Below are 21,782 nucleotides of genomic sequence, written 5' to 3'. Positions count from 1 at the left end.
AGAGAATACCCGCAGTTTCTAGATCGAAAAATTATTGAAGGAGTTATCATAAAATGGGCGTATTTCTGCCAAACGGAACTATGTGTATTAGGGCATGAGCCCTGTTATGCATGTATTCTTATGGGTTTCGCGTCTCATGTCTTAATGCACATAGTTCCGTCCAAATGATCCTATCCTCCGAAATACACGTGCATAAGAAATTCAATGACGCCATAGGGCTGTAAATCCTCTCGATTTTAAATCTACTTTCCTATTTCTTAGAGGAGGGAGAGTATTGCCATCATAATCCTTTCACCGGTAGAAAAAGCTTGCAGCTCACTGATTGGTCGACGAGTTACATGCTTCATGGCTTCTCCTAGTTGTGGACGAAGGTTGACGAGCAAGATGGGGAAAGGGTTTTAGGCTTGTCAGGGATTTTTTGGCACTCTGATTAGGTCCAGCCTAAAGGTACAGGAACTAATTTCGTTGCCTGACAGGAGGAGTTTTACTGGAGGATGTGAGGGTTTGACCATTTCGTGTGCGCCGGCTTTTCCCAAGTAGCAGTGATCACGATAAATTGCGTTTTGATCGCATAAACATGCAATGAAATTGGAATTTAATCGACGGCAATGTATCGCGATATCATCGCACAAAAAATGGTGATAAATTTAGATACAATGTCCATTTTATCAAACGCGATTTTATAGAGGTACAATTGGATTACATTTTGCAATAGGGAACCACTATTTCTGGCTCATTTTAGAAACAACATATATGCCATTGATTTTCCAATGCAGATACGTGCTTTAATGGAAGAGCCAGAGATAGTGGTTAGGTTAGGTTAGGTTAGGTGGTTAGGTTACAAGATCGAAGATAATCGCTCAGATGTTGATGATCCTAGAGATTTTACCGCCCAAAAATCTATGAAAAATCGCAACTTATTTTCAAAATATCGCGATTATTTCGTTGGAAAGTGCTACTTGGGTTTTTATTTCTGACTTCTAAATTGACCTTGAACAAGCATGTATTATTTGCCAAAAATGGAAATTTTTGTGTGAAAGTACGAACTATCTCCTTGCTCACATGTTCTGCTTTGGTTTGTCGACTTACAAGAACCCTATTGGAAGTTTCTAACTGATGATCCAATCAGCGAGCGGCACAGACATGGCGATACTCTTCCTATGCAGGATATATTCTAATACAAAATAAGTTGTAAAAAAAAACAACATAAAATCAGCTTAGCAAGCACTCGCATGTCAAGCAATAAAATTTTCTCGCGAAAATTCTCCATTCACTGCTCTCTTCGGTAGCACCACTGCCTAGACTGCTTCGGTTCGATCTAAGTTGTGTCCGTGGAATTTCCGAGGATAGGTTGCTCAATCTGGCAACGTAACTCATACGTAAACTTTGAGCAGTGAGCACAGGAAGTAATTAGTTTGCCTCGCGTTTCCACCGCGATGCTCTCTCCTTCGCCAATCCTGTTTCGTAGCGCCGGGATTCCATGCAAAACGCATTACTAACTGCGAACTGCTAAATCCCGCATCTCTGTCTAATAGCAAGCGCCTTCCTTCATTGCGTTGCTCCTAAACCCTATTTCGACAGCGTAAGTCGGCAATCATATAACTCGGATTGCGACGTTGCAGACTTCCTGTCATATTTAATTTTTTAAGCAGAAAGATACTAAACGGCAATTCTTTAAAGCTGCCGTTATTTTTCTCCTTGGTGTGAGAAAAATTCTGCAAATACTTCAAGGAATGATGTTAATTTGTTTTCCTTTAAAAAAATAACACAGAGGCGGAGATTTTCAGACACCGCAAACGAGTTATGTGATTGCCGACTTACAACGTCGATTTATATCTCACATGGTCAAGTGCAAATCGGTCCTCCGAGAGCCAAAAGGTACCTGACTCAGTTTTTTTCTTTAAAAACAAATCAATGTCGTTTTGGAGATTTCCAATAACGGTTTTATGCGCACTGTGGAAATTTTTTAGCCCCTATCTTACGTCGCTTATGATATACGTAATTTCGAAGGGTGCGATTTACATTAGAATCGATGGGCCCGACACCCGATGCACGGTTTTCCCCTGATATTTCAGAATAACTAAAATGGAGTTAGGTGCCGTTTGACTCAGAGGCATTGAAATGAACCATAATTTTTTCATGAGAATTCTCAAAAATGTTCTGTAACACTTAAAACGAGAGAAGTTCTGAGAAGAGCGAAATTTGAGATTTTACCGAAAAAAAAGTGAAGTTGATTTTTAAATTTTCGACGTGACAAAAGTGTGCGAGAACTCACAAATGCTACATTACCCGCTACGGCAGTTAGTTTTACATCTTGACATTGCTAAAGTAACTGCCGTAGCAGTCAATTCAGCATTTCGTAAGTTCTCGCACACTTGTTTTACATCCAGAATGTTGAATCAACTTCTTTTTTTTTCGGTGAAGGTGGACCTCTAGCACTGTCGAGGAAGATTCGATCGTCAACCAATCAATGGTTTCTGGAAATAAAGACATTCCCCAAAATTTTCCGAAAATCGCCTGATTCTATAGTAAATTCATACGTAAAGTGCTCGTATATGCATGTATTTGTGCTTAAAAGACCTACCGGGTGTCCGTAAAGTAACTGAAAAGTGGGTATAACTTTTGAACAAAAAAAGATAGAAGGTCGCGGTTTGTGGCATTCTCCATCATCCAAAAGGGGAAATTTTTCGATGGGGGACTTTTCCTGGTGGACCCCCCTGGGGGGGGGGGGCCCAGGGGGGGCAACTTCAAAAATTCAAATGGCAACCCCCATTTTTTAGACATGATTAAAAAGAACTTAAAAAGACAAGAAAAATGGCGCAAATAAAATTAAAATCGGTTATTTCGTTCAAAAGTTACAGCCGGTCAAAGTTTTAAATTGACCACTTTTCAAAAAATCGCCGATGAGCTCCAAATTATCGGAAAAACAAAAACAAACCGGGAATGAAAAGTTTGAAAAGTGCTTTTTAGGAAGAGGAAAAACAACTGACGTTGTCACAAGTCTGGATGGCATTGTTTCAAAATAAAATTTCGGAAAATTCAACATGGCGGCAAATTTGAGGAAACGCAAAAAATGAAAATTCCAGAAACTGTTATCTTTCAAATACCCTCTAGTTTAAGGAAATCAAAGGTATCAACTTTTATTCCTTTATTTGGCCAAGTAAGAGCAAATTTGCTGACTTAAAAGTTGTCAAGCGGGGCGCCTTCAATCGTTGGAGTATGCGACATCACAGGATTAAGTGTGCTGTCGAAAAATGAAGCTGATGTGAAAAAGCGCTCCTCCTTTGGGATGCTTTAGAAATGTTTGAGGTCCTCCTCCTCAAATTTAACGAGAAAAAAGAAGAAAAGTAAAATTTAGCAATTTTTACCCACAAACTTGGCGAGCCAAAAAAACATGATTTATCCTGGTGGGGTAGGGGCGGTGGACATTTTTGACATTTCTCTCTCTGAAAATTAAAATCCAAGAATAATTTTAATTCTCTAACTCCTGGCACTCCAATTTGGCAAGGAGGATATCTGCTACGCTTCACCGTGTCACCGATCAGATTGTGCATCAGATGTTACCGAAAAGATTGGTGTCTCAAATCGTAAGGTTGAGACTGTCAATAAGATAATGTCAATTCAGATAATAATCAAGAGTAGCACGGCGTCTTCGGAATTGGAAGCGTAGCAGATATCCTCCTTGCCAAATTGGAGTGCCAGGAGTTAGAGAATTAAAATTATTCTTGGATTTTTAATTTTCAGAGAGAGAAATGTCAAAAATGTCCACCGCCCCTACCCCACCAAGATAAATCATGTTTTTTTTGGCTCGCCAAGTTTGTGGGTAAAAATTGCTAAATTTTACTTTTCTTCTTTTTTCTCGTTAAATTTGAGGAGGAGGACCTCAAACATTTCTAAAGCATCCCAAAGGAGGAGCGCTTTTTCACATCAGCTTCATTTTTCGGCAGCACACTTAATCCTGTGATGTCGCATACTCCAACGATTGAAGGCGCCCCGCTTGACAACTTTTAAGTCAGCAAATTTGCTCTTACTTGGCCAAATAAAGGAATAAAAGTTGATACCTTTGATTTCCTTAAACTAGAGGGTATTTGAAAGATAACAGTTTCTGGAATTTTCATTTTTTGCGTTTCCTCAAATTTGCCGCCATGTTGAATTTTCCGAAATTTTATTTTGAAACAATGCCATCCAGACTTGTGACAACGTCAGTTGTTTTTCCTCTTCCTAAAAAGCACTTTTCAAACTTTTCATTCCCGGTTTGTTTTTGTTTTTCCGATAATTTGGAGCTCATCGGCGATTTTTTGAAAAGTGGTCAATTTAAAACTTTGACCGGCTGTAACTTTTGAACGAAATAACCGATTTTAATTTTATTTGCGCCATTTTTCTTGTCTTTTTAAGTTCTTTTTTAATCATGTCTAAAAAAATGGGGGTTGCCATTTGAATTTTTGAAGTTGCCCCCCCTGGGGCCCCCCCCCAGGGGGGTCCACCAGGAAAAGTCCCCCATCGAAAAATTTCCCCTTTTGGATGATGGAGAATGCCACAAACCGCGACCTTCTATCTTTTTTTGTTCAAAAGTTATACCCACTTTTCAGTTACTTTATGGACACCCGGTATATGCATACGGGTTACGCGAGACGTGGTCCCGTTCATCATGCATACGTCCATACGAGATTTGACCGAGAAACACTTTAAATAACTGGTTGAATGGACTTAATAGGACGTATTTATACTAAAAAGGACTATGTTGCACGCAAGTCCTTCAGTCCAATACTGCCGTGCTAAGGAAGAACGCCGTATGAACGTTTGAGAGTTGCCAAATTTTCCTCGATAAAATGTCTATTTTTGAGGAAAGATATGAATGTTTTCCCATGGAATTTTCAGGAACTTCAGGTGAAATTGCGAACAAAATTATCTGAAAAATTGGAAGGAAAATATTCATAAGTTTACCGGGAAATTCGTATTTCATCAAAGGAAATTTTGCAACACTTCAAGGCTCATGCGGCGTTCTTCCTTAGCTCGGCAGAATAGTGCGGAAAGCGACCTTGATCGCTCTGAAAAGAAACTCTAATCTTTGTCAACACACATTATAATTTATTACGTCTAAAATATTTACATTTTACAAATACAGTGAGTGTACGCTATTATATCGACATTTACAAAATTTTACAAAACTTTCACACGTTAATGCTTCAAAATTCACCGAAAAAATCTTCGAGCGCCAAATCAAACTCGCGTTGCCATTGCAGCAAAAACGCCGTACCTCTTATTAAGATTTTTTGTTTCTTCCCCAAACATATTGCTCTAGTGCGAGAATACCTGATCATCATCACGCTTCATTTTGTTAGGAGTTCTCAGAGTGCGCCACATATATTTAAAAATTTCGATGCTCATAAGATTTTATACATCTCGTCAGGAAAAATTAAGGAAATCTTTAATTGAGTTATAAGGTTTTTGCTTTTAAGGGCAGTCTAAAATGATCGATTTCTCTTTGGCGGAGTTACAAGTATGAGTCACTGGAGCTACTGATTGTGAGTTGAAACCTCGAGATAGGTTAGGTTACCTCCAGGCGCCAGCCGCTTTAACAGCGTATCTCTTACTCGTCAATTAACTACTGACTCGAAGATTTGTTACGGTTTTGTGAAATTATACATATGCTGACTTGACTAACACAAACAAATGAAATAAATAAATGAAAATTGAAGGGAAAAATTATAATTACAAATCTATGAGACGACAAAAACGGTGTTCAATCGTTTCGATACACTGAAATTGACATCAGAAATGTTCTCCCTTTCTCGGTTCCTAGCCACCAAATTAAAAAAGAGAGAATTTGAGATGCAAACATTTTCCTAAGTTGAAAATATCATTCAAGAAAAACCTCTCTCGCGATAATTCGCGTCAGCACAAAGAAGGCTCCATCGCCAACGTACTTCAAAAACATTTTCACGGCATAAATCGCCTTCATTTCTCCATGATACCCCACGCTTTGCTATAAAAGTTAGTTTAGTTGCCCACTCAACCCGAATCAGTTGCAACAGTTGCAACAAGCGCATCCACAAGCTGTATGCGATTCAATTCAAGGCAAAAGAACTAGCAATACTTTTATTCTTGTTTTCTTACGTTTGAATTTTATATTTTTTTTTCATCAACCGGTATTTGCTTGCAAACTGTCGGCAATTGCTTCGACCTGCGACGTATTTATCTTCGATAAAAATTATCGTCTTACCTAAGTTTTTAGTGAGGAATGAGACATTTTTTTGGAATAATTTAACCGATTAATCATTCGAATCGATGCAATATTTTTCAGTCAATTTAATTACCAGGAAAGTCCTCTACAAACCATGCATGTGCAAAATTTTCATAACAAATACGCATATTCTTTGACAAAGCCGAGTTCCAAATATATTTTTCTTTACTAGCAGGCAAAGAACTCCAGTCTGTCGGAATTGTTGCGTCATGCTGACGACAATGAATTAGTAACTATAACTATAGTATCCAGTCAAAATTTTAAATTATCCACAATGCTGATCGAAAAATAATTTAAATTTTTGAAATTTTCGGTGGGTTCGCGTCGACAAAATATTATCGACTTATTTTTCGGCAAGAAACCAAGTCTAGAACCAATTTTTTCTCCTATTTTGAAAGTCTACCCTGGTAAAAATTGGCAGTAGAATCTGTGTTCCAAAATACCATAGACCTACAGCCGGCTGTAAGATTTCCAATAGCTTCTATAGCCGGCTACACAATTTCTTATAGCTTTTTATAGCCGATGGCGACTAAGCAACAGCCAGTCGATAAAGTGTTTGCTAAACGTTACTAATTACGGATGCTAGGACTTAGTGAGTTTTTGGACTACTGCTCTCTTTTTGGGCCGTAGTATCTTGATTTATTTTGCGAGGAAAGTTCCGTATGTTTTGATGGATGCCTGTCATTCCTAATATATCGGAGCGCCTTTAGTTTCGTATGATACTGTGCAATACCTCTAGTGTGAAATAGTTGCTTCAAGCGCCGTGGCATGCTGCGGCGTGGCGGGCGGGCGGCTAGCGCGAAACGCGCATTGGCGCCTACAAACCTAACAGGGATACTTCACGCGTTGCGCAATGCGTGAAGTATCCCAGTTAGGTTTGTAGGCGCCAGTGCGTCGCCGCTCCGCTTTGTGTTAGGCTCTAATATTTAATCTGGCGGAGTCAGCGTTATTTAACTCATGATTTTGAAATGTTTGCACATCCTGTATGGATTATTCTCATTTTAATTTATGAAAACAAAATTGTACTAAAAGAAAATATAACGTGTGTTTTGTAAATATTAAGGTGGTTCCGTATCAAACTTAATGATTTTCAAAGCACACGAATTTCTACACAATTTCTTATAGCCTTTTATAATCGATGGCGGAAAAGCGACAACCAGGCGATAAAGTGTAAATGATAAGTGATAAGTGGAAGCTCGGCTATAGGAACTATAGCCCGACTGCATAATTTTTTATCGCTTCGTAAAGCCCGGCAGTATGATTTTCTCCGCATTCTACAGCGGCTAGCTATATGATTTTCTGTAGCCTTCTTTAGCCAGCTATAAGAATTCCTATGGTATTTTGAAACGCAGCTCTTATCGCCAATTTTTACCATGGTATAATTGTTTTAAAAAAGTAGATGTTAATTTAATCACAAAATATTTTTTTTGCATGAAAATGAGTGACCTCTTTGTCACTCGTAGTGTACAGTCCTTTTCTTTATACTTACTTGCATGTTACTTCAAAGTAATGCGTAATTTTAGCGCGCTACTGTTAGGTGAAAAATCGAATTTGAAAACAAACGATGGAATTCTGAAGAATCAGTCAATCCTAAAACAGAAATCATTTTATTTTCATCGAATTCCGATTGATTCTATTTTCTATTTTCGTTGCTCATGTTGCACGATTAATGTTTTAAGAAAAAATCTGACACAAGTGACTTGACCAAAAAATATCCTTGTCTTTAACCAAGTTTTTTTTCTAGAAGAATGGAGGAATAGTGACTTAGAATTATACATCTTGTTATTTATTCATAATAAATCAATCAATTCTGCTGGGTCCACACTATCATGATAGGAAATCGCTGGAAGAAACGATGAAAAGAGAATGTGTGGTTTTTTTTTCTCTCTCCAGACCTTGATTTTCCCTCAGAATAGTGTGAACCTAGTAGTATTTTACTATCGCAATTCTATAACTTACGGTAGTTTGACCATATTGCCAGTGCTTTTTCTTCCCTCCACCCATTTTCTTCCTTCATTCTCGAACAAGCGAAAATATCAGAGGTAAGTTTTACAGTAATACTTATGGTAAATAAAAAAAATCACATCTACACGGACGATTGCCTATAATTTACGCCTTGGATTTACGTGTCTGGATAGAGAACTGGACTAATGTTTCCATTCGCCCTATAGGGAATTTGCAGAGCAACTCTAGCGTAGGTGACTCCAACGCCTCCTGGCCTAGCTCCTTCATTGAAACCGTGTGAACATCACTCAAAATCCTAAAAATGTACAAAACCGTCTCCTGTTGAATAATTGAATGAAGCCCACCATTATAATTTTTAAGCGTCCGGTAAAAGATTAGCTGTCCTACATTGGAACTTTAGATCCATCAGCCGAGGTGAGTCTCGAATCTGTGTTGACAAATCGTCAGTATTATGTCAATTTTTTGGGACTCAGGTCTGTTTATATTGTACATATCAGGAATGAAAATATTATCGGTCCGTATCGTGTCTTATGACTGAAGAATGTATGTTCCAAAGACCCGGAAAACCATTTAGAAAGATCATGACAAAGAGTGAGGTGACTAAATGCGGATTTTCGGAGTAGGCCTGTTGCGCGGGGGTTTTTCATTGCTTTCATTGAAAGAACTAAGGATCCTGATGTCATAGGAATTTTCCACAATTTTGTTTACCACCGGAAACCCCCATAAAATCAACTAAAAAACGCCCTAAAATTCGGATTTTAAAAACGGTCACTTTTACGCGGGAACCGATCCGGTACACTCGTGACGTCACAGTAAATGATAAACCTGTTCTCCACGTCGTTTACAATGTATTTCTCCATAAAAAATTTGCAGCCGCTTGATGAAAAGACCTGGTACAGTGACATCACGAGAGTTTCGGATCCGCTCCCGCGTGAAAGTGACCGTTTTGAATGGGTCGGTTCCTAAAACAAGCTTTTTGTGATTTTGAGAGGTGATTTCAAGATTTTCCAGTAGCGTCCTTTTCGAAAAATGTGCCATTTGAATCAATTATGAAGTCGCAAATCCACGCACCTCGCAACAGGCCCATTGCAGCTTAATTATTATAGTAGATAGATTCCGTCACTACGTGAGAATTGACAAGATTTGCGCCTTCAACTGAATGAGTAGTCAAAACCTCAAAGTCACGCACTACAATAACGGTACCACTCTACGCCAGAAAAACATACCGTTCCAACCAATAGGACCGGTCCATACTCCTTATGTCTTCTTTGTATATCGCTTTGTCTATTAGTTTCAATAATCAACCCGGTAAGGCATAAATCTGGCAAGTGTGTATACCAGTAGGTTATGTTGGCGAGTCATCATCATCCGTAGGTTTTCCACCCGTTGGCGCGCCACGGCGCACAGTGGATCGAGTGAATCAGAGAGGTCGGACATGAAATTTTTGACTAAAACTCTAAATTTTGATGTTCATTTCGTCACATTTTAAATTTTAAGGGGTGTTTCTAGAAGAAAATTTCAAAAGAAACCAATAGAACAACTTCCAGAACCTCAAAGTTTTGTATAAATGGGGTTAAAAGCTTTTAAAGTTTCCAAACTTTGTCCGACCTCTCCCATTGATTCGATCCACTGTGCGGCGCGACGGACGGGCGCTATACCCGGGCGGAAGTGGGCATCGAGATTTAATTACTCACTGCGCCCTCGCCCGACATCCGACACCGCCATCATGTGAAAAAAATCCACGAAAAGAGGAAAAAAGCGCCCGCTCCATTGCCCGAAATCGCACGCCGATCGTAAATCATACGCAATGGTCGCGTAACATGCGACCTCTGACTCTGACCGCGGCCTGAGGAACATTGGCGAGGCGTGAATGGTCGATTATCGATTTTTCTCCATTTGAAGCTGTGGTAAAGAATCGATTATTTAGGTGTTCGTTGCAAACGCCCCGTTTATCGATCCTTTTCCTTTCCATAGGTTTACACGGCAGGTCAATCGATATATACCAAAGCACGGCACGCCACTGCTGTCGAACACTATCAGAACACCTCAAGAGTCTTCGGGCTGTACCAAATTTCCTTTTGATAAGTCGCAGATTCACGGAGAAATTTTTGAGTTTGTCCCCTCCTAATTTTGCATATACTCGTATACCATTGTTTCCTCCACCTCGGTTTCATACATCCGCGTTTTAAGTCGAGTAAAATCAGTGCGCAAATGTGTATCACTATTGATTGCTATAAATCAAAGATGCAAGAAACCATGGTCCGATACGTAATACCACGATAGATGACGTCATCCACCGTGTTTTTCTAAGGCTTATGTATCCTTTGATACTGTGTACGTAGAAACTAGGCGTTTGGACGGATCTTATTATTTTTTTATCTTTGAGCTTTAACCATCAAAATGCGATTCTATGACTAGTGCAACTGACACATTTCCAGGGTCAACCGGTGAAGAGCCAGAAGTACGAATAGAAAATGAAAGTGAAAAAATGTGAAGAGAATATCGAGAATAATCGTTGAAAGCTATCATATTCAACTGTTTGCTACCTCTCTTCAGAGAGAGAGAGAGAGAGAGAGAGCCAAAATCAAAAGCGCCATACCAGAGGATGATGGTGCACCAAGTTCTTTGCAACACTCTTTTTCCCTTTAAAAAAGGGCGGAGAGATAATACTTTGGCGAGGCTCTTCCTATAATCTTTTTGCCAGCTCCTGAATCTCATATTAACAAGTGGGTGTGAAAAGGATGGGAAGGGGAGAAGAAGGAGAGAGGGAGAGAGAGAAACAGAGACCTCACCGAGAAGGACAAGTCACCCAGGATCAGATGAATGACGCCAATAAAAAAAATAAACCCTAAGTCGGTAATTTGATTCACTGCCACTAAAATCCCGTCCGTATGATCAGCGTGGTTTTATTTAAAAGCGGATAAATATACATTATGCTCTAACTCCAAAGTTTAGAAGAAAAGGTGGTGTAATTTCTCGCCTGTCCCATCATGGGGGGCCCGGCCTGGTTGGACCCCTCGGTCCCTCCTCCCCCACCCCGCTGGTGGACCCCATCATGACTCAAAGAATAGCGGGGTTGCCGGGCAGGCGAAACTTCGGCCTGCACAATTGAAATCATGACAATATTGCGTGGACTGAGGAGGATGATAATGTGAAGAAGACTTAAGAGTTGACAGGTTCCAATAGAATCAGAGGGGAATGAAGACGAAGAAGGATGGAGAGAAAACGAAAGAAAGAAAAGAAGAAGAAAAAGAAGAAAAAGAAGAAGAAGAAGAAGGAGGCATAGATGACGAAGAAGGATATGAAGATGAAGAATATGAAGAGGAAGAGGAGGATGATGGAGAGGAAGACAAATGATGAAGAGAAAAAGAGTTCTCATAAAAGTTTGGTGCTTGCTTATACGCTAGGCGTTCTCGAGTGAAGTCCAGAGATAACAGGTAACAAAGCTCTAATTAAAGTAGACCTTGGCAATCCTGATTTTTCGCAGTTAACTCTACTTTTTCGGTGGAGCAAAATGTAAATCTTCCATTTGTCTGCAATTTATGGTTATTCCGCAGGTGTAATACTCACTATCATCAAAATGCGGGTCGTTTTGCACTGAGTTTTGAAAACAGGCCCAAAAAGGATCTCTCTGGAGATGCGGGCTAAAATGGAAGATTATGAGACCATTTCAGTTACTTTTCAAAATTTCAACGTTGGAATACAGACGTTAGGACCACGAGAGGGGTTCAGTAAAGTATCGACAAGATAATTTTATGATGAAAAAAAACATAACAGTCTGTACAAACTGATGATTTCTTTTCATTTTTGAGGATTTTTCAAGTAGAGACATCATCGAAGACGTTCTAAGTGGCAACTCTGCTGAAAAGACCTGTGTGCCCCTCTCCCTTGTTGAACAGTAAGCCCACCTATGGCACCCTCGGGCCCGCATGAGGAATTTATGAATTAATTCATTGCTACGTAACGAAACACAAAAGCGGATCAAGTGTTAAGGCAGTCAGCGGGGGTGCTCGTTAATAAGTCAATTTTTCCCGGCTCTCTTTCTTCTTCTTCAGCCTCAAATTGAACAAATTACGAAGAATCCTGTCTGTTAATACAGAATAAATCCCCACAGCGCAGAGAGCGGCGTCAACGGGTCATATCCTGTGTTGTGTGCGCATGCGCTGCGGTCCCATCTCTGGGAAATCCAAGATTAAAGGAAACATTCCACTTTGGTTGAGTTATAGCATTTTGAAAGAACTTAATTTCTCCGTTTCCCTCGCGAAAGAACGTAACTGCACTTCAATGTTGTCAAATTTCTCCTCGCAAATTGCATATTCACCAAAAAAATTTTGGGCATTTCTGAATGAAAACTTCACAGATTTTCCTTCTGATCTTATGCATAATCAGAAAAATTTTCAACGAAAATTGCTCAAGTATAGGTATTCTCGTAAAAAATGGAATTCCTTGAGTAACTTTTGCAGCCTTGGAATGAAGTTCCGTTCCTTCGTCCGGGTAACGACAATTGGACTGCATTTTGCGATTTGGAACTGTAAATTTTGGCTCTTCTGGAAAAACACTTATGTGCATAGGGAAACTAATGGCACATCGTTGTTTTTAAACCGGGCTAGAATTCATAGTTCCAAATTGCAAAATGTAGTCCAATTTGAACAGGGGTCATCATTTTACCCGCGTAAAAATCGAAAGAATTGGAAAATAAGAAACGATCCCATTTATGATTTCGAAAATTTTCACTTTTTCAACGTGCTTTTTTCCATTTTTCACTTTTTAGTTACGAACACGCTACTTTCACTTTTTCAATCTGGAGACCTTCCCTGACATTTTCATTAAACAAAATCGCGGGCGGTCCTCAGAAAAATAGATAATTTTTAAATCAAACGGAGCTCAAAAAGAGAGAATAAACTGAGATTTTGGAGGATCAGGTTGAATATGTTGCACTAATAACAGTATCGCAGGTAAATTTAAGCGAGAAACGCATGTCAGAAGTTGGAAGTGCTCAAAATTCCTTTAACGACTGAGAAAAAAGGCCTCTGAATTGTAGGAATGAGAAAGACAATTTTCATTAGCATGTAGCCTCTGAGGTCATCTGAAGCGACGGCGTATGATTTCAAACTTTCAACCACCAAATATCTAATGTAACACGGCCACAAAGCGATTTCCATCTCGAGCAAACGATTCCATATTCATTTCATTTCATGTCCTTTCATCATTCCTGGATTCATTACCACCTGATTAATATTTTGTCGTTGCCTCAATAAAATAATCATTACATACGTAATATATTCAAGTCAACGCAAGGAAGAATCTCCCACCTAGAAGTTAATTTATCATCTTTCACGACAAATCACTAGATTTTTATAGGCAACTTTAGACAAAATACGCAAACGATATTTTTATGTTCCCTCACCAAGATCCTTTTTTCTATTCACCGTCAGTTTCAATTTTGAAGCTTTCTTCATCTCGTTGCTCAGAAAGAAGTTTGTTCATTATGCAAGATTACGGAACGCTGTTGAACCTTATCAGCTTAACTTGGCAACCACAAGAACACACAGTGGACGAGATGAAAAAACGCCTTCAATTAAGAGGTTAGGCCAAAATACTTGCTATGCACGAAGAGAATAAACTACGGTAACAGCGCGCGTTTTTAGCAACACGTCAGCTCAATGATAAGTCTCACATGCGGTGCTGAACCACCGTTGCTTTTTACGATGACTTTTAGGGTGGTATCATAAGTAGCTAGATAACTGCAAGATTTTCCAATCTTCTCAAGAGTAATCTTTAAAGTTCCTTGGTAATAATTCAACCACTATTGAAAAATATATCTTGTCTCTTGAAATAGAATCATGGTCAGGTACCTCCCGTTCAATCCACTGAAATTTTACAATTCAAATTATCCTATTTAAATAAAATTTAACTGTCCATTTTTTTGTTGTTTGAGTGGGCACAATCGCACTCAAGATTATCTTTGGTCTTCCTACTTTTGTGCTTTTCTACTGTATTACTTTTCCTCTATTGGTTAAATCTTTGTGAGAGATGTTCTAAAATTCGTTGGCGCTAAATGTTAGCCAATCATTTCCGCTACCAAATAGACGAATGATTTATAAATATTTTGGCACTAAAATGTCCAGAAACAAATCCGAACAAAATTTGCATGCAAAAACTGCAGTTCTTGGGAAGAGCCACTATAAGTTTGGACCTGGCATTTCTGAAGCTTAAAATTATCGTTTTGTACGGATTATGTCACATCATGTTCTTTCGTGGCACAAATATGAGCTATATCGCTTGCAAATTACTTTTGAGATGCTAAAGGGCGCACAAAACAATATTGCTATAGATCTAACAATATCTCTATTTTGTCGGAGAGCCCAATCTCTTTTTCTAGACCGAGTTGAAAATATTATTCATGTTGTAACAAGTGATACGGTCCCACTAGAAATGCATCATTAATTGCCATCGAACCCGAATAAACGTTACCGCAACCAAACAGAGCCACATGCAACAATGCAAATTTTTATCAGTATTCTCATTCTTTGAAAAAATGATAATCAAAATTTGAGCAAAAAATGTGGAACTCTATGTTTCCACGACATTTACAACATAGATTTGGGTCTTCCAGAATTCAATATCCAAAATACTTCATGCCATAGATGGTTAATGGTTTCGAATGCCTCGGAAACTTTTATGACAAAAACTTCATGACAAAGTTGACATTTTGACACTTATGATATTCTACCCAAAAGTCGACGATACCCAAGTAGCACTTTTCAAAGAAATAATCGCAATATTTTGAAATTAATTTGCAATGTTTTCACGATTTTTCGGCGATAAAATTGCCAGGATCATCATCATCTGAGCAATTATCCTCGATCTTGTAGCAATTTTATTTCTAAAAAAATTGCGTTCAATAAAATCGAAATTTTATCTCAATTTATCTCGATTTTTGTTCAATAATATTGCGATAAATCGCCGCCGATAAAACCGCGATTTTATCGCAAATTTATGCGATGAAATCATAATTTATCGCAATTTTCATTCAATAATATTGCAATAAATCGACCTCGATAAAATTGCGATTTATCCTCTCACCAAATCGCAACTAATCGCGCGATCACTGCTACTTGTAGAGGCGAATCCAGCAATTTGGTAGCACTGGATTTCCTCCAATTAACCCGATGCTAAATAATCGATTCATGTCGGAGTACCTGGCCCTTCCAAGAATGGATACATTTCGGTGGGTTTAAAGGGAGAAAAACAATGTTGCAATTTGCTGGATCCACCAACGGCTACTCGGGTATCCTCGCTTGTTCTCATAATGTTTTTAGTGACGTCACAAGTCACCTCGTGATTCCTCGAATCTGTACAATTTGATACAAGAGATATTTACATTAGGAATAAGAGAGACCGGGGCAGGCGCATGCGCACTTGGAGATGACCGGGTACTCGATCTTGATCCAGTGGCAGTGTCTGTGCGCGGGGGTGGCGTTGCGACAGTGGAAGCGGAGCAGGGTCTTCCTGGCGCTGGTGGAGGGGCGGCAGCGCATCCCTGCAGGGATGGAACAGCTCCCCGAGCAGAGGCCTTCCTTGAGCCAGCGCGGCCAGAAGCGGGAACCCAAGTCCCGCCACCGGTAGACAACCGGACACCCGGTCGCCGACCACAGGAACTGCTGGATCTTCTTCTTCAGCTTCGAGCTGATCTTCGTCTTCACCTTCGTCCCGTCCGGCAAGTAGACGAACCTGCAACCCAGTCAAATAATACCATCAAAGACAATGTATTTTTGAGACCTCGCTTGGACCGCGTTCAGCAGAAAGGAACCAAGCCACATCAGCTATTGCCAAATTTAATTGGGAAATTTAATCTTTTACATGGAAACGGATGTGCAGGTTTTTGTGCTAAATTCAGTGAATTTTCTGTATACACTGCAAAAAAAAACACATTGGATCTAGAGTCCAGACTCTTGAAAACATTGACAAGAAAAGAGACTCTTGATTCAATCAGATTTAAGCTTAAATCAAAAGGAAATCCGCTCAAATTAAGAGGCTTGGTTGTTGATTTAAGCTTAAATCTGATCGAATCAAGAGTATTTTTTCTTGTCGATGTTTTTAAGAGTCTGGACTCTGGATCCAATGTGTTTTTTTCCAGTGTAGTACGAAGGAAATCCTTTAAAATTTGCGGAGGAATGCGAACAAACGTTTTCATGTAAGAAATTAAACTCTCTACTTACATTTTGCAATAGCTGATGTGGCTTGGTTCCTCTCTGCTAAACGCGGTCCACGTTAATAATCGAAGTGATGAGAGTATTTAAATAATTTTGAAATTTAATGCAGTAAAATTGTATTTTTTTTACTACAAAATAGCAGTGCCAAGAAAGATTAAAATCAGGCATTTTCGTCAAATGCGTAGGCAAGTAGTCAAATAATCTTAGTCAGATTGAAATTTAGATTCTTTTTCCAATTCTAGACAAAATAATTCATTACTCCTGAAAGAAAAACTTGTCTGTAAAGAAATGTATCATACAATAATATTTAAAACGATTTTTAGGACCTACTTATTTAGAAATTTTCAGAATTTCATAAAATACAGAATTGTTAAAATTTTAACCTTCAAATATATGAGAAGCGTCTGAAGAGGAATATCCAAGAGGAGTTCGTATACTCGATGGGTTATTTCCCCTGCAATATCGAAAACTCGAGAGCTTTTTCCCCATAAATTTAAAGAAAATTACAAAACTGTCAAAATTTGACTAACTCTCTGGGCATGTGAAATGCCTGATTTGATTAATAATTGCCTACGACAATAATATTCTACATCATATGGCCAATTAATGAAAGCCGTTTTTAAACGACTATAAAATGAGTTCAATGTCGACGGTAAAACTACCAAACCATGAACCTTGTTTTGGGGATACGCACGCTGACCGTGGTCCAACCCCCGAAGCACTTCGCGTCTTAGGCGTAACTCTTGTGAATTCATACCAGAAATGACATTGATATGAGTGTTGAATTCCGTTTCTGCGATGCGCTTATTTTTCTACTTTTGCGTTAAAGTCTCTTTTGAAAACGAATGGATACATGACCGTCTGGATGCACAGTCCAGTTTCCCAGTCGTAACGCTTCAAGCAGTTATTGATACTATCGGCCAGGATCTATTTGAGGAAAATTGATAGACGATTTGAGTAACGCCACTCCCTAAAAGAGCTGCAAAACTGAAATTAGACGGTGAGGTGAACAAAATTCGGACAGCCATGGACTTTTTTGTAGAATCAGTTTTAGACTCAGTGACGTGGCTTGCTTTGCGGTTTATTGATTGATCTACCATGTTAACCTACAGAAAAGGATCGATACACAAGGTGTTCGCAACGAGCACCTTAATAATCGATTCTTCACCACAGCTTTAAATGGGGAAGTATCGATAATCGATCACTCACGTCTCGCCACTGTTGAAACTTTCATATTTCCTTCATCCCTCATTCATCCAAATCCTTCACGTGGTTCTTGATTCATGGTGATACAGATTTTCTTGTGATTTTTAAGGAAATTTAAGGTGTATACGCCCCCAACCGCTTCGCGTCTCTGGCGTTATGCGTTACGCGTTACTATAATTGGACTACATTTTGCAATTTGGAACTATAAATTCTAGCCCGGTTTAAAAACAACGTATGTGTCATTAGTTCCCCTATGCACATAAGTGTTTTTCCAGAAGAGCCAGAATTTATAGTTCCAAATTGCAAAATGCAGTCCAATTTACGCGTGATATTATAATATAGAGAATGATTTGGACTATTTCTGCTAAACAGAACCAGAGACAAGTGGGAGAGAAGGGCTGTGATCATTAGTCGAGGGTCGTAAGAATGAATGAGGAGTATACAACGCCAGTGAAGTCAGCGTGGAAGACCGGGACGTGAATCCCGGGTCTTTAACTCATGAGCCCTGCGCACAACGCTCTTTCGCCATTCCCACGGCTCATGAGTGCCGCACGGAAAAAACAACGTAGAAGTGAGTCAACATTTTTGATCAAAAGGAGCCACCAGACAGTAGTGCTGAGCCCTACAACTTTAGGGTCCAGCCTTGCAGACTGTAGTTCTCAGCACTACTGCCTTCAGGTGGCTCCATTTGATCCTAAATGTTAGAGCTCAACGCTCGGTTATTTCTTCCGTGCGCGTGCAGGTGGCGCTTAGTTCCGTTTCGTGTTACGTAAAATCCCGCTTTTCCAATTTCCCAAAAGGGCATCAAGTTCTCTTTTACATTCACTGGAAAAAAAACACATTGGATCTAGAGTCCAGACTCTTAAAAACATCGACAAGAAAAAATACTCTTGATTCAATCAGATCTAAGCTTAAATCAAGAACCAAGCCTCTTAATTTGAGCAGATTTCCTTCTGATTTAAGCTTAAATCTGATTGAATCAAGAGTCCTTTTTCTTGTAAATGTTTTCAAGAGTCTGGACTCTAGATCCAATGTGTTTTTTTTTCCAGTGTTGTTCCTTATGCAGCTCACCGCGAGCACACCCCATCTTTCCCACTCGTCGATAGTTCCGTTCAGACGAAATGCGTCTATTTCAGGGTGATAGACGACTGTGAGTATGGAGGCAAATGTGGGAACTGACCTGAAATCCATATCGCGGATGAACTGCGGCATGGTGCCGAGGGGTATGAGGCGTCCGTGCTTGTTGCGGCGGAACCCGGGAGCGGGGGCCGGGGCAGCGGTGCGGTTCCGGCTCGGCGTGATCTCGTTGGTGTAGTCGGCGTCGTCAGGGTCCTCGGCGTCGGCGGCGGCGGCGGCGGCGTCGTAGAGGTCCTTGGGCCGGAAGATGGACATGAGGTGGGGGTCGAAGTTCTTGCCGAGCTTGGCCCGGAGGAGGGTCGTGTTGAGCTCGTGCGGCCGCGGGTCGAGGGCCCGGTCGGGCGACTCCTGGAGCCCAGGGATCGGCAGCTCGTCCAGCTCCAGGAGCGAGGAGGCCCTCAGCCCGTACTCCTCCGGCGAGGGCCCCGTCCCCGCCCGCCCCCGCCCCCCCCCGACTCCGCCTGCCCCCGCCCCACCACCTCCACCAGCCACGCCACCACCAACACCCACCGCACTACCCAATCCCACTCCTCGCATCCCATCTGAAACAAACACAAATATAGCATAAGCATTTAAATTTAAAAAGCATAATACTGAAGCTATTAAGATAGTTAAACAATTTTAAAACAATTGTTAGTTAAACTAATTATTTAGTTTAACAAAAACGCTATTTTTCAATATAGAAATAAGTAACAATTTAATAATTTTAAATACTAAAAACTTTTCAAAACATAGCTTCTAACTATGTAAAAGTAAGATCTTATTAAAGTTTTGGACTAAATAAAATAGAATTTGGTAGAACCAACCTAAAATTTAGATTTCACTAGTTCTTAGTTGAAATATTACGGTATTTTAATCGAATAAAATTGGATTAAGTTAAGCAGAAAGGAACCTACCCACATTTTGGAAAAAATTTAGTTATGAGTGGTTTTGAACTCAACCACTGCTCTACTATCGATCGCCAAAAATTCAAAATTTTTGTTGGAGCAAATTTTGCAGAAATTGAACTTGAAGTTTATCTTTTACATTGAGTCTTATGCAGGAGCCAAACTTTAAACCTCTTTTTCTCGGTTCGATCCCGATGTGGCTTGGTTCCTTTCTGTTTAACTCCGTCCAATTGATCATATTCGATACATCGTCACCTTCCGGCCAAAGTATCACAAGCGCCATGCGACGTCACACAATTTCCGCCGCCATTTTATTTTTTTACATGGAAATATTTCAACGAAGCTGTCATTGAGCAAATATCACTGAAGTTTCTTTGTGCTGCCGATAAATTCTGTGAAATTTTCAAATAGATTCAACCAACAATTCACTGTAAAAAAATAAAATGGCGGCGAAAATTTTGGAACGTCGCATGGCGCTTGTGATACTTTGGCCGCAAGGTGACGGCATCACATTGGTGAGATTGTATCGATATCAATTGGTTCAACATGTAAACATAGCCTCAAAAGTCAATGAGTGATCTGAGGGAACGGGTTCTTGTGATAGGTTTTTGATTCTTATGATTATAAAATGGCAATGGAAAGTGAAATTGTCAGGAATTTTCTCATTTTCAGCTTTTCTTACTTATATCCTAAAATTTTTGTCTGAGGTTATGTTTTATTGTTTCGAACCAAACGATACATCGAACCACTATTGAATACGATCTATTGAGGTGAATCTCAGTGGCGTGTCGTGCTTTGCGATGTATCTGACAAATTGTTAAGCTAAAAAACAAGACAAATCTTTTCAAACCTACCAACGGAAAAGCACCTTTGAAAAATGAGGGGAGGGCGAGATAGGTAATTTGCGAAACAGAGCTTTGAGTCAACTTTGACACCCGGTAATAAATTCTCCAGACTACTTATTGTAATCTGCCTCTGGTTGCTACATCGTGTTGAAAAATCTACACGTTCTCTCATATCGTCGCTCCTCTGGCGTAAGGATGTATTTCAATTTCCACATGTGCCCTGTTCTGCCGAAGCCGGAAGAAAGCCGTATGAACATTCGAGAGTTGCCACATTTCCGTCAATTAATGTTTATTTTTGCGCAAAGTTATGAATAGTTTTCCTTGAAATTTTCAGGGACTTAAGGTGAGATTGCGAAGAAAATAATCTGAACAAATTGGAAGGAAAATATTCATAATTTTACCAGGAAATTCGTGTTTTATCAAAGGAAATTTGTCAACGCCTGAAGGTTCATACGGCGTTTTTCCGTAGCAAGGCAGTTCTCCGTATTCCGTGGCTCAAGTGGAAATAGAGATACGCAGCCCTGACGTCAGAGGAGCAACGACATGTCACTGTGAAGAAGATTCAATCACACACCTCTTGACCTTCTATCTGCCGTGCTAAGTAAAAAACCGTATAAGCATTCGAATGTTTTTTCCAAAAATTTTTCAGAATTTCCTCTCAGAAAAGAATTCTTTTGGAAGAAAGTTATGAAGAATTGTCCTTGAAATTTTCAGAGATTTTAGATCAAATTACGAACAAAATCCTTTGAAAAATCGGAAGAGAAGTATACACGAATTTTCCTGAAAATGCGTAATTTGTCGAAGAAGATTTGGCAACGCCTGATGGCTCAACGACGTTTTTCCGTAATACGGCAGTATTTGCAAAAAAAATTACATTGCAGCCGCGTTCGATGGTTAACTAGCAGAGCAGTATTCTGCCGTGCTAAGGAAAAACGCCGTATGAACCTTAAGGCGTTGACAAAATCCCTTCAATAAAAAACTGTGAAAAATATTGTGAATATATTATTTAAATCTTTCAGACAATTTTGTTTCCAATTCAATCTAATATATCTGAAAATTTTAAGGATAAATATGCATCACTTTCCTAAAAAATACACGTCATATCCGAGGAAATTTGGCAACTCTTCAATGTTCATACGGCGTTCTTCCTTAGCAAAGCAGTATTGTTCCTTCGGATTTATTTGAAAAGGCGAAAGAAAAATGACCAATAAGCACTGGAGTTTACGAAGAATTGCAGGAACAGCTCACGCCAAAAGAATGCCATTTTGGCGGACATAAATTA

At 39.6% G+C, this 21,782-nt stretch overlaps 1 protein-coding gene across 1 annotated transcript in view; it reads right to left on the bottom strand.

The window, feature by feature from the left end:
* Nucleotides 1-5,067: 5,067 nt before the first annotated feature.
* LOC109031803 (noggin-like) overlaps nt 5,068-21,782 on the bottom strand; it is a 75,228-nt gene continuing 58,513 nt past the window's right edge. Inside the window, exons 2-3 of the mRNA XM_072296609.1 lie at nt 18,812-19,310; nt 5,068-15,943 (exon numbers count right to left, since the gene is read on the bottom strand). Of these exons, the coding sequence (XP_072152710.1) occupies nt 15,595-15,943; nt 18,812-19,305 (843 nt within the window). The 5' untranslated portion in view covers nt 19,306-19,310 and the 3' untranslated portion in view covers nt 5,068-15,594. The remainder of the gene's footprint in view (nt 15,944-18,811; nt 19,311-21,782) is intronic.

This window comes from Bemisia tabaci, chromosome 2, assembly GCF_918797505.1.
Source record: "Bemisia tabaci chromosome 2, PGI_BMITA_v3".
Lineage (NCBI taxonomy): Eukaryota > Metazoa > Arthropoda > Insecta > Hemiptera > Aleyrodidae > Bemisia > Bemisia tabaci.
This window is presented reverse-complemented; position numbering and strand designations above follow the sequence as displayed.